The following is a 13,504-nucleotide window of genomic DNA, read 5'->3' on the forward strand; positions in this document are numbered from 1 at the left end:
GTTCCTGAGTCATGGGTGTTTTCCTATGTATTTAAGTATTTATATATTATATATATCGTTGTCTAAGTACCCTCAACACAAGCCTTATTGAGCTTACTGTGGGACTTAGTCAATTTGTGTAATAATGTCCTATAATATTTATTTATTCTTCAGATAACGACCGCATCTCGTACATCTACTGCATGGCGCTGTTATTTCTTGGCCACCTAAGGGATTCAAAGGTAAGAAAACACAATGGACATGATTACAAAATCGTTTATTCTTATTAGATCTAGTACAGTGGTCTTAATACAGCTATAGGCTAGTTTACAGTCTAGTGAGATGTGGCGTGAGCGCCGCGTCGAGTTGCTGGCGGCGCTGCGCGAGGCGCGCGGACAGGTAGCGCTCGACGGCCTCGCCGGCCCACGGCTGCGAGTAGAACTCCGAGCGCCGCTCCTCCTCGGGATTGCCGCCACCGCCGTTCATCGTCTGCAAAGTAAATGTCACATTGCATTATTATATAATGTAATTGGGTGAATCAACTTTTTTTGTTTTGTTATCCTGTCCCGTTGTCCAAGGGACAACAGTGGCACAGTTTGTTTGAAGAGACGTTGTATGCCGTTCTATTAACATGCTTAGTAGGGGGCCCATTATGGACATTGGTTATAACGACCACAAAAACGCAAGTTTAATACATTTAAGTACCATAAAATCAGTATTTCAATGAACTTTTGTCCCCTGGACAACTAATCGTAACCATGGCAACGAGTGACGCTAAAAAGTTGATTCTCCCAATTGATAATTTTAATTTAATTTATTTGATAATTTTAATTTAATTTATCCGTATTTTTTAATTTAATTTAATTCATATTTTAATTTTATTTTTTGTAATTTATATGTAAATATTTTGATTGTTTGCTGTTTTGTGTTTTTGTATTATGGATCTTGTCCGAAATAAATGCTTAATAGAATCAGGCGTTACTTTGCGGAAATCCATGCTAATTAAAACAAGAAATATTACTTTGCTAATCCGCGAGAAAATGACGTGTTAGTCAATCAGTGCTAACCCGTTATACTTACTTGCGTATTTTTACATGCAATTAATGTTCCCACCCTCCCACCGCAAAAATAAATACGCAAATAAATATAACAACCCACCACCAAAAGTACAAAACTCGACACGTGTTTCGCCTCTCTACGAGGCATCCTCAGGAGATGCTGGAGATGTTGACGGTCTGACACCCGACAACTGACTGAGCTGTCTAGAACGGTCGGCCATATTTATACCTTGACCAGTCCCCCTACTGTGCAAGTGTGAGTGAGATGGAAAAATTCGTAATAACGGCGATGACGCAACATTCAACTGTTCGTTAAGAATCATCCCCCTATTGTTGTACCTAATTATTTCCAACTGTTCCAGAACACTCAAACGCAATCCTTTCTCGCAAACATGTAAAATATCAAAAGAATGATTCTCAGGTAAAGCATGGCCACTGTCTATCAAGTGCTTCGCAAAATTTGACTTTTCTGGATGGTTGTGTCTGTATGACGCAACATGCTCCTTATACCTGGTAGTGAAATTACGGCCTGTTTGCCCCACATACACTTTATTACAAGCATTTTTTTTTTTTTTTTTTTTTATAAGCTTACTTGTGATAATTGTAATAAAGTGTATGTGGGGCAAACAGGCCGTAATTTCACTACCAGGTATAAGGAGCATGTTGCGTCATACAGACACAACCATCCAGAAAAGTCAAATTTTGCGAAGCACTTGATAGACAGTGGCCATGCTTTACCTGAGAATCATTCTTTTGATATTTTACATGTTTGCGAGAAAGGATTGCGTTTGAGTGTTCTGGAACAGTTGGAAATAATTAGGTACAACAATAGGGGGATGATTCTTAACGAACAGTTGAATGTTGCGTCATCGCCGTTATTACGAATTTTTCCATCTCACTCACACTTGCACAGTAGGGGGACTGGTCAAGGTATAAATATGGCCGACCGTTCTAGACAGCTCAGTCAGTTGTCGGGTGTCAGACCGTCAACATCTCCAGCATCTCCTGAGGATGCCTCGTAGAGAGGCGAAACACGTGTCGAGTTTTGTACTTTTGGTGGTGGGTTGTTATATTTATTTGCGTATTTATTTTTGCGGTGGGAGGGTGGGAACATTAATTGCATGTAAAAATACGCAAGTAAGTATAACGGGTTAGCACTGATTGACTAACACGTCATTTTCTCGCGGATTAGCAAAGTAATATTTCTTGTTTTAATTCGAAATAAATGCTTTTTATTTTTTTTATAATTGGGATTATTCCCATTTGTTACCAGTGGTAACGACCGGGAATTTATTCCCCACATTTTACCACTGGGAAAAGAATTCCCACCAACTCAGATTGGGAGATTTTTTACCCAGTAGTTACCATTAGTAAAAGGTAGGAATTATTTTCCCCTTCGAGCAACACAGGGAAGGGAAACTGCAATCATACTATTTCCCCTCAAAGCATAGATACAACTGTGCCTATTGCGGTGCATGTTGTTACTCGTCCGTACACGAAAAGAGATACGGTGTGCAAGATTTGTCTTTGACGTGTGTCATTTTCTATGTATTTGTGTCGTCATTACAGATTGGATTTTGTATGTAGGGAGTGAGAAGTGCGACTGTGTGCACGTGCCCGCAAAAAATGGAAGAAAGATTTGTACGGTAAGATATCGCTTAGGCTCCTCCCTTCTGACGTGTCGGAAGCCGGTGTTGCTCGAAGATTTTCCCAGTAATTACCACTGGTAACAACTTGGTGATTCCCACTGGAATAACCCCATTATTGTCGATTAAATGTGGCGGCACACTACACACACTATGCACTTCAAAATTCTATGAAAATAATGACGTTAATTGTGACACTTCCACACTATATTAAACTGAAAGTCGGTGCAGAATTCAAATAATAGAGTAGAGGTTTAGGACATTAGCCGACGATATTGTAACTACTCGTCAACAGATGGCGCTAGTAGTAGTTCTACTAGCATTCCAGAGCAACGCGGTCTTATTGGTGATAATTACACCCCTCGCCGACAGATGTCTCTGTCTGCATTTAGATCATAGATTAGTAATAGACATCTAGCGTCAAATAGCGAATTTATCAGTAAAATAAAATAAATAAAAATAAAAAGCCTTTTTATTCTATAACCACTTCGCAAACTATTTTTAAACTAAATACTATTCTATACTAATCTAATAAAGTGTTAGGACCCCTTTCGGGTATAGGCCTTAATTTATCAGTACCGCAGTAATATTACAAGCAGAACTTGAAAATAGAGTTCCAGTAAATCTGGTTATATTAGCTGAAAATTTATGAGCATTATTAAATGTTTCGTTCGTCGCGACATCTAGTGTCAAGTAGCGATACTGATAAACCCGAATTTAGGTAAGAAAACTGATGTATGAAGTGAGCACTCTATACATATTTATCTATGATCTAGATGGCGATATCATCTACCGTCCTATGTAGATGTTTACCGATTTACCCCCTTATTAAATTAAAGTTACCTTAAGATCCCGAGACTGCGAGACGAGCCACTTATGCACGAACTGCTGCGGGTCCTTGCTGAACGACAAGAAGAACTCGCGGTGCGTTTTCAACTGGTTGATTGTGTCCACCTGCGATTAACACAAGAAAAATCGTTAAAAAGTATTGTTTTTTTTTCATTGTTCTGTTTACTTGTTTTAGCTCAGTAAATTTCTAAATTATATTAATTTTTTTTAAATAAATAAATATTATAAGACATTTTATTACACAAATTGACTAAGTCCCACAGTAAGCTCAATAAGGCTTGTGTTGAGGGTACTTAGACAACGATATATATAATATATAAATATTTATAAATACTTAAATACATATAAAACACCCATGACTCAGGAACAAATATCCATGCTCATCACACAAATACATGCCCTTACCAGGATTTGAACCCGGGACCATTAGCTTCGTAGGTAGGGTCACTACCCACTAGGCCAAACCGGTCGTCAAATGTATTTTAATATAGAATAAAAAAAAAATCGTAGGTCTTTTCCACACAGCTAAAAACAAATTACGAATCTACTGCTATTTGATGATCGAATGCCAAGACATTGTGTCACAATTTCACCTTTTAAAAAAAAAGGTTGCTTTACAGGCCTAGATGTTAAGGCTGTATGAAATTCCTTTACATCTCTCATCGCACCGGATACCTAGTATTTCCGGACCTAACTTGAAGTAAGTCATGTCAACATTTCACAGCAAGTTTAAGAAAAATAATTTAATTTACCGGGCGAAACAGAGTTATATTGCTCCAAGACAAGCCACGTCTGAAAACATCGACACGATCGAAGTGCCAAAATTATGTAAAAACCACCTTATGGCTCATTTATTAAGGTAATCTATACATATTTTTGGCACTTTGTCCGTATCGATATTTTCAGACGTGACGATACCATCTCGTGTATCATAACATCAAAAGCCCTTAAATATCCTGCTGATGAAGTTGTTCTTTGTTTCTACGCCTAAAGACTAGTACAGAATTGCGTACCGTCTCATGTATCTTGGCGTCGAGGCCCTGGATCTCCTGCTGGTTGGCCGTGCTCAGCAGGAAGCTGTTCATCTGGGACTTCAGAGTGTCGTCCACCTGTAACATAAGCGATACCCAACATATACACCGTGTTTTTTTTTTTATTTCCGTTAATTTTAAGGGTGCATTCCTGAGCTTAAATTAAGTAACTTTCTCAAGACCCTACAGAGTGACTGTGTGAGTAGGTATGACACAACATTGCTAGCCTTATTTTGGAGCGCACTATTCGCCAACAAACTGTCCACAGTTTGGCGAAAAAATATGTATACCTACCACTTAAAGTTTTCTCTTGAAATAAAATATAAAAAAATTAAAAAAATATATTAACACACACTGTATGAGTATACATTATACTTACAAACTTATTTTAGTAGGTGAGTAGTTGAGTACTGAGTTAAAAGATTAATTTACAATGCTTACTTGTAAGTATCAAAACTTACACAACTATTTAGTTATCTATATATCTAAGAAATATAAGTATATATATATATACCAAATAACCGACCAGGCCCAACTACTCAAGCGCCGCAAATACTCATCTTTCCTGCAAGACAATGGGACCTTGGTCGGCGGACATGAAAACATTCATGGGGGCCCTGTCGGCACGGCTGATCGATGCCACTGGAGACCATATAGGGCTGGCGCTTACCTCTCCCAGCGTATATCCCTGGCAATACAGAGAGGTAACGCGGCCAGCGTTATGGGATCTTTGCCGCAGGCGGAGGCTTTAGAAGGGGTATTCTTTTTATAACTAATTTGTTTATTAGTATATCTTTTAATTTTAGTTATATTATATATATATATATATATATATATATATATATATATATATATATATGTAGTAATATCATTTGTGTAACATTGTAAATAATGTTATTAATGTCCAAAATTCTGAATTATTTTTGAGAATTTCTGTTTTGCCCTATGGTTGACTGGTAGAGAATGCCTTAAGGCATTAAGTCCGCCATTTGTATTTTTATTGTGCAATAAAGTTTAGAACAAATAAATAAAGGCCCCCCCCGTCTATCGTGACGGGATTTGGGGTGACTCGGGACGCAGGCCCTTATTTAAATTTTAGTTTAAAATAATATGTTATATCAATTTTATAATGTCATTGAATTGTATTTTATTTTATTATGTAATATATAAATACATAAATATTATAGGACATCATTACACAAATTGACTAAGTCCCACAGTAAGCTCAATAAGGCTTGTGTTGAGGGTACTTCGACAACGATATATATAATATATACATATTTATAAATACTTAGAAAACACCCATGACTCAGGAACAAATATCCATGCTCATCACACGAATAAATGCCCTTACCAGGATTTGAACCCGGAACCATCGGCTTCATAGGCAGGGTCACTACCCACGAGGCCAGACCGGTCGTCCTATATATCGTAATGTAATTGTATAATGTTTAAATGTAAATGTAAACAGTTTTCTGGATAAATAAATAGATAAATAAATATATAGAATAAGATAGCTGCTACTACTCGATTGAGGAGTTTTTAAATGACGAAAAGCTGGCGAAATAAAATATTTATTGTGACACTGAACCTTGAATTATTGTATGAAATGTTTTTTTTTAATTTTTTTTTTATCTACGTTTACAATAGCTCAAAATTTGTATATGGAATGTTATTTAATTTTTTTGTTTTATTTACTATTATAATGTTATTATTATTATTCGATTTTTATATACACGAGACATTATGATGAAATTTTTTAATAGGTATTAGATATTTAGTTGCCCTAACAGGGTGTCATGAATTGACTAAATTAATTGTAACACCTTATTATGTAACTATGTTCATGACTGCAATAAATAAATGAAATGAGAAATTTTTTTTTATACCACGACGGTGGCAAGCAAGCATACGGCCCGCCTGATGGTAAGCAGTCACCGTAGCCTATGGACGCCTGCAACTCCAGAGGTGTTACATGCGCGTTGCCGACCCTTTAAAAATCTGTACACTCCTTTTCTGAAGAACCTCATACTGTAGACCCTCGGGAAAACCTCGGCAGGTAGCTCATTCCACAACCGGAGCGTGCGCGGGAGGAAGTTCCTCTTAAACCGCACAGTGCGCACAGATATGTGTTAAATTGACGACCGGTTTGGCCTAGTGGGTAGTGACCCTGCCTACGAAGCTGATGGTCCCGGGTTCAAATCCTGGTAAGGGCATGTATTCGTGTGATGAGCATGGATATTTGTTCCCGAGTCATGGGTGTCTTCTATGTATTTAAGTATTTATAAATATTTATATATTATATATATCGTTGTCTAAGTACCCTCAATACAAGCCTTATTGAGCTTACTGTGGGGCTTAGTCAATTTGTGTAATAATGTCCTATAATATTTATTTATTTTATTTATTTAAATTGGTTAAGCGGTCGTTAGTGTCTGTACTCGTACCTCGACGTCGATGTCGTAGCAGGCGGTCTGCTTGGCGTCGTGCGGCGCCTCGACGCCGATGACGTGGTTGATGACGATGGGGTCCGGCGCGTGCAGCAGCGCGGCCAGGCGGCCCGGGACCTGCGGGGCCGGACCGGCGGGGGTGAGCTGTTTTCAGTTTTTGCAGTACCTGGGCGACCGAGCTTTGCTCGGTTATAACTATTTATTGTAATATGGTGGTCTATAGGTGATAATCTTAACTATATTTTTTTACTAAATTAAACTTGTCTAAAACAATAAAAATTAAAAAATTATATATAAACTTGAACATATAAAAAAAAACAAAAGTTAGTCACCGGGCGAGATTCGAACCCGTAACACTCGTTTAGCAGTCCGCGTCTTAACCCGCTGGACCAGACGGACAGTGGCCGGCAACACGAAATTAGCGACCATATTCTGCGTCGAAAGAAAAACGCATGAAAACTCGAAAACACGCGTTTTCCCAAACATAAGACTAATCTAGATAGATTGTATACCCCCAAAAACCCCCATATACCAAATTTCAGCGAAATCGTTAGAGGCGTTTCCGAGATCACAGAAATATATATATTTATATATATATACAAGAATTGCTCGTTTAAAGGTATAAGATAACATGGACATACCTTACTATTGGAGCACCAATCGAAATTTCATTGCAGAACTGAGTTTTTTTTTTAATACTACGTCGGTGGCAAACAAGCATACGGCCCGCCTGATGGTAAGCAGTCTCCGTAGCCTATGTACGCCTGCAACTCCAGAGGAGTTACATGCGCGTTGCCGACCCTAAACCCGCCCCTCGTTGAGCTCTGGCAACCTTACTCACCGGCAGGAACACAACACTATGAGTAGGGTCTAGTGTTATTTGGCTGCTGTTTTCTGTATTGGTATTTTAATCAAAATGTCGTTACCCTTATTGCCTAGGCAATAGAGACCACCCGCGCGCGAACATCTACTCCGCAGCAATTAATTACTACTTACTTGGACTCTATTGACCAGGTAATAAGAGTGAAGATTTTGCCAATATCTCAGTTCTGCGATGGAATTCCGCTTGGTGCCCATAGAACGAAATTAAGTTCATAGACCTATCTAACAGTGGTGGCGCGTCACAAATATTCATAGTGAACCCGGAGCTAATTTTGCTTTCCTTTTCTCCATAAATCGATCATGAAAGTCTGAAATTAGACAAGCCAGTGGGAATCGAGTTCTTTGAACGATCCGCCGCTGCTATCTAAGGTCCTAATTCTCAACTCTGTTGGTTTTTGGACCATTTTGACCTATAGCCCTTTTATGATTATCTCATAAACTAACTCTTTACTCTTTGATTACCCCTTTTCCAGGCCGCACCAATCTACAAGGTTTTCCCAAAAAAATCAAATATATTCCAATAAATCCAGCTTTGATGATTAATTAGAAGACAAGTCACATTTCCCGAAAGTGCAATCTAATTTGAACCTTAAATCGGATGGCTAAAGTTGAAATTCTATTCTAGTCGATAAATCGTACTATGCCTTGAAAAGGGTTAAGGCACTGTCTCTCACTAGTGAGATATCGCACATAGAAGATCATAGGAAGTGTATGAACAATCAAAAACGTCTTAAGTTGAAAGAAAAATGAAAAATTACTAACTGAACTTTCTTGAAATGATTCACTATAGTCTGTGTCTTTAGGTATTTAAAAAAAGGTAAACAAACAATTTGTACATTTTCGGGTAGTTTTAATATTTATCGGTTAACCAACCAAATACAAAACCGCCTGGATCTGTCACTGAACACTGACTTTAAACCTACATTATTTGATCATGTAATGTTTTCATCTACCCTCAACTGCCTTAAGGAGCCATTTGAGGGTAGATTTTGTTTACCTTTTTTTAAATACCTAAAGATACAGACTATAGAATAGTACCAATAATATAACTATAGTACATTAAGTTATAATTGATAATTATAAATAACCAAGTAAAACACGCGCGAAGTTAGCGAGCCTTCCTATTACAAGTACCCTTTTTCCAGGCCGCACAAGCTATAGATCGTGTCACTCACGAAGACGCCTGTCTTGACTACTATAGCCATGTAATTAAAGGTTAGATTTGACAAATTTGGCGCGTCATCGTGGATAACACGAACTATAGGTTTTCCCAAAAAAATGCCAATATATTCCAACTAATCTATTATCCGACTAATTCATTTGAAGGCAAGCCACGTTTCCCAAAAATCCAATCTAATTTACAGAGAGGTAATGCCGCCAGTATCATGGGGTCCATGCCGCAAACAGACCTGTTAGAAGGGGTATTCTCTTTATAATTGTTTTTTTTTTTTGTTGTAGGTAAGTATATTTTATAGTAGATGATTTTATTTTATTTCTAGGTTCAATTTTAGTTTTAATTTTGTAATATTATATTTTAGTTTAGTTAGTCAATATAACTATATAAATGATATACATTTGGGCAATAAAATGATATTACAATTATTAAAAAAAAAAAACTAATTTGAACTTTAAATCGGATTGCTAAGGTTGAAATTCTATTGGCGCATATGTGGTCGATAAATCGCACTATGCCTGGGAAAGGAGTATATCGCCTAACTAAATGTGGGGCCACCTTTAGAAATAAAATACACGTATACTTACCTCAGCAAGCTTCATACGTGCACAGCCGAAGATCTGCTCCAGGTATTTGTCGCAGACGACCCATTCACGTTCATGAGGATCCTGCATACAATATTAGATTTAGATTTTTTTAAACAAAATCATTTAATTTAATATTATAACCGGGGACGGTTAATAAGGGTCCTGTGTTTTACGCGAAAACAGCCGTAAGGGAAAAGAACACTCACTGGGAAAACTATGAGGTCGCGCGCACGTTGCATCTCAAACGCATGCCGGAAACGAACTATTGATATGGCGCACGCGAGGTGATTGAGTGATTGATTTAGAGTGAATGTGATGAATGGTGAGTGTATGAAGATTAAGGGGTTCACAGACGTGTGTATGGTGAAGGTGTGTCTACACGTCTGTGTGGAATTGTAGGTTAGGGCGGTGCTACAGGCTCCCCCTTCGGGCCATGGGGACGTCCTCGCCCATGGGCCGACTCGCAGGTTGCTTCTTGCGTGGTCTTCCTCTCTTCTTCTCACCAGCAGCAGGTGGAGTAGGAGTAACAGGTGTGCGCTTGGGCGGTCTACCTCTCTTCCTTTGTGGCATGACGGGTTCTGCAGGTTCATCACCACTCTTCTGATGGTATGTTGTCAAGTCTGATACATGATATTTACCAACAGTTTCACCATTGTTTGTTATTAAGTAGGTAGTCGGGCTGACTACCTTTGATATAATGTATGGTCCGTCACGTCGGGGTGCAAATTTGCTAGTTATGCCTTTTGTTTGGTTACTTAAAACGTGTGTTTTCAAGAGGACCTTGTCTCCAATGTTAAAATTTTCATGAGGTCTACGCCTTTGGTCTGCATAGATCTTTCTGCGATCCTGTTGTTGGAGATTGTGTTCTTGGGCTTCGGTGAGGTTGTCACTGAGTCTCAACAGGTAGGGCGTTATCTGGGGTATAAAATTCTCAGCTTGGATAACTGCCCGTAGATCATGCTTATTCTCTATGGGTGATCGCATCTCTCTCCCGAAGGCGAGGTAAGCAGGCGACTTTGCGGTGCTTTGGGTGACAGCACTATTCATGGCAAAGCGTACAGCAGGTAGGGCACTCGGCCACTTGGTGTGGTTCCCCTCAACTATGATGGCAAGTTGACTCTTGAGGTCTCTGTTCTTTCTCTCTACTGGGTTTGCTTCTGGATGGTAAAGAGGTATCAGATTCTGCTGAACTCCTAAGGTGTGCATAACTTTCTGCATGACCTGGGACACAAACTGCACGCCATTGTCAGATATCACTCTCCTGGGAAATCCATATCTGAGGAAGACTTCTTCAACCAGGGTTCTGGCGCAAGCTTCTGCTGTTGCTGTAGTCAATGGGAAGAGCTCAACCCACTTAGTCGCAGTATCCTCTATAATGAAAATCCATCGTTCTTCTTTTTCCCCAGTAGGTAAAGGCCCAAATAGGTCCATTGCGAGAACCTCAAATCTCTGAGCTGGTACAGGGGTCTGCAGTAACCCTGCAGGCTTCAAGTTGGATGGTTTGTAGCGCTGGCACTCATTACAATCTCGTACATATTCTGTGATATATCTCTTCATACCGGGGAAGTAATACCTTTTACTTACTCGCTGGTATGTTCTTTCAACTCCCATGTGTCCGGATGTAGGAGCATCATGTAGTTCCTTTAGGATCTCCTTTCTCATGGACTGTGGTATGACTAGCTGAGGGTCGTCACTCTCGACGTCAGGGTTAAAGTGGTATAGCACTCCCTGTGACATATAGTAGCCTCTCTCAGTCCAGCGTGTAGCAGCCTCTATGTTGTCGTTTTCAAAGTCCCTGGCAATCTTCCAGATTTCTGGGTCCTCTGCTTGTGCGCTCCGTAGGTCTGTAGGTGACATGTGTGGTATATCTACTATGACGGTGCATAGGTTACAGGCATCTTTAGTAATATCATCACACACAGGTCTGCTCAGGGTGTCAGCAACAACATTCTTGCTTCCGGGTTGGTACTCGATTTTCAAGTTGTAAGCCTGTATCTTCAGAGCCCATCGCGCGAGGCGCCCTGTAGGCGTCTTGAGGGTTAAAATCCATCGTAAAGGTTGGTGATCAGTGACGAGGACAACTTCTGAGCCTTCAATATACCCACGGAACTTGTCAAGGGCCCACACGGCTGCTAGAGCTTCACGTTCTGTGGTCGTGTAATTCCGTTCGGCGCTCGTAAGTAGTCTGCTCGCATATTCTACAGGTCGCTCGTCGTAGCCTTCTCCTTGAAGCAGGACCGCTCCTAAGGCGTATGCACTCGCATCAACTCTGAGAATAAAACGCAAAGTATAATCAACCTGCCGTAAGATTGGGGCAGATGCCAGACGTTTTTTCAACTCCTTGAACGCGTTGACTTGATCTTCTCCCCAGATCCAGTTCTGGTTCTTTTTTAGTAACATTGTTAGTGGTCTTGCTATCTTGGCGAAATCTGGTATGAATTTCCGAAACCAGGAGCAAGTCTGGATGAAGGTCTTCATCAAATGTTTGTCATTGTGTGGTTCCTTCATCTCGTTGACGGCCTTAGTTTTCTCACTATCAGGTTGTATTCCATCAGCTGACAGAATGTGTCAGAGGTATTTCACCGATTCACATGCAAATGTGCTCTTTTCTCTGTTCACACGCAGCTTGAACAGTTTGAGTCTCTGAAATACAGCCTCAATATCTTCGAGGTGTTTCTCAAAACTGTCTGAGAGGATCAGGACATCATCAAGGTAGGCCAGTATTGTCACTTTGGGGAGGTTGGAACGAAATCTGTCCACTAGTCTTTGGAATGTCGATCCAGAGTTTCGGAGACCCATTGGCATCCGCTTGAAGCGGTACATCCCGAGTGGAGTCACAAATGAAGTTTTATCACGATCTTCTACTGCCACTGGTACTTGCCAATATCCAGCACGAAGGTCCAAAGCGGATATGTATTTAAACTTGCCGGTTCCATGTAAAATGTCATCTACTCTTGGTAGTGGGTATCGATCGGGCTTGGTTACCGCATTCAGCTTTCTGTAGTCAATGCAAACTCTTATGCTGTTGTCTCTCTTTGGTACCAGTACTACAGGAGCAGACCATGGAGATTCGCACTCCTCAATGATATCATCTTCCAGCATCTTCTCCAGTTCCACTCGCAGAGCTTCTTTCTTAGGTTCTGGTAATCTGTAAGGTGGCACAGAGATTGGCTGTATATTTTTATTGATCAACTCAATATGATGGACGGCATAAGTAGTTGGTTCTCCCCCTAGATTGAAAGTATCCCGATAACGATCAAGGAGTGAAGACAACTTGTCCCGTTGTTCACTATTGAGTGTAGTGCCTTCATTATCACGAAGTGCCTGAGATGTCTCAATAGGTTTGCATGCAGCTATGGCTACTGTTTCATCTTCATACTGCAGTTCATACTGAATGTCCGGTTCACCTCTAAAGCTCCAGGTATGGTTATCAAAATCAGTCTTCAGTCCTGATCTGAATATGAAATCCATACCTAACAAAGTTTCATTATCAGTAGCGTCGGGGAAGATTATAAAACTCATAGGTATAGGTTTACTTTTTAAGACAACAATAGTGTCTATGGAGAGTATCTCTTCTACTACGGATCGACCTTTAGCATACTTAATATTTAAAGTGGAAGGGGTAAATGACTTACCAGTTCTTCATTAATTTGTATAGACTTTCACCTGCAACACTCCTCTTCGCGCCCGTGTCGACGACTGCACGACCTTCGCGTCCACAGACGGTAATGGGAAGAATAGGTCGTGGCCTGTCAGCTTGTTGTCTCAGTAGAAGGTAGTCGCTTGGTGTAAGTGTAAGTGTATCTGTGTGTGTGTATATCTCGCGCGCGCACATATCGACAGGCGTC

General features: G+C 40.0%; 1 protein-coding gene across 1 annotated transcript in view; it reads right to left on the reverse strand.

Moving 5' to 3' along the window:
- Positions 1–239: 239 nt before the first annotated feature.
- The window catches only part of LOC133520943 (brahma-associated protein of 60 kDa), a 33,169-nt gene continuing 19,904 nt past the window's right edge, over positions 240–13,504 (reverse strand). The window contains exons 7-11 of the mRNA XM_061855659.1: positions 9,657–9,737; positions 7,011–7,130; positions 4,546–4,641; positions 3,527–3,637; positions 240–468 (exon numbers count right to left, since the gene is read on the reverse strand). Of these exons, the coding sequence (XP_061711643.1) occupies positions 307–468; positions 3,527–3,637; positions 4,546–4,641; positions 7,011–7,130; positions 9,657–9,737 (570 nt within the window). The 3' untranslated portion in view covers positions 240–306. The remainder of the gene's footprint in view (positions 469–3,526; positions 3,638–4,545; positions 4,642–7,010; positions 7,131–9,656; positions 9,738–13,504) is intronic.

Source organism: Cydia pomonella, chromosome 9 (assembly GCF_033807575.1).
Source record: "Cydia pomonella isolate Wapato2018A chromosome 9, ilCydPomo1, whole genome shotgun sequence".
Taxonomy (NCBI): domain Eukaryota; kingdom Metazoa; phylum Arthropoda; class Insecta; order Lepidoptera; family Tortricidae; genus Cydia; species Cydia pomonella.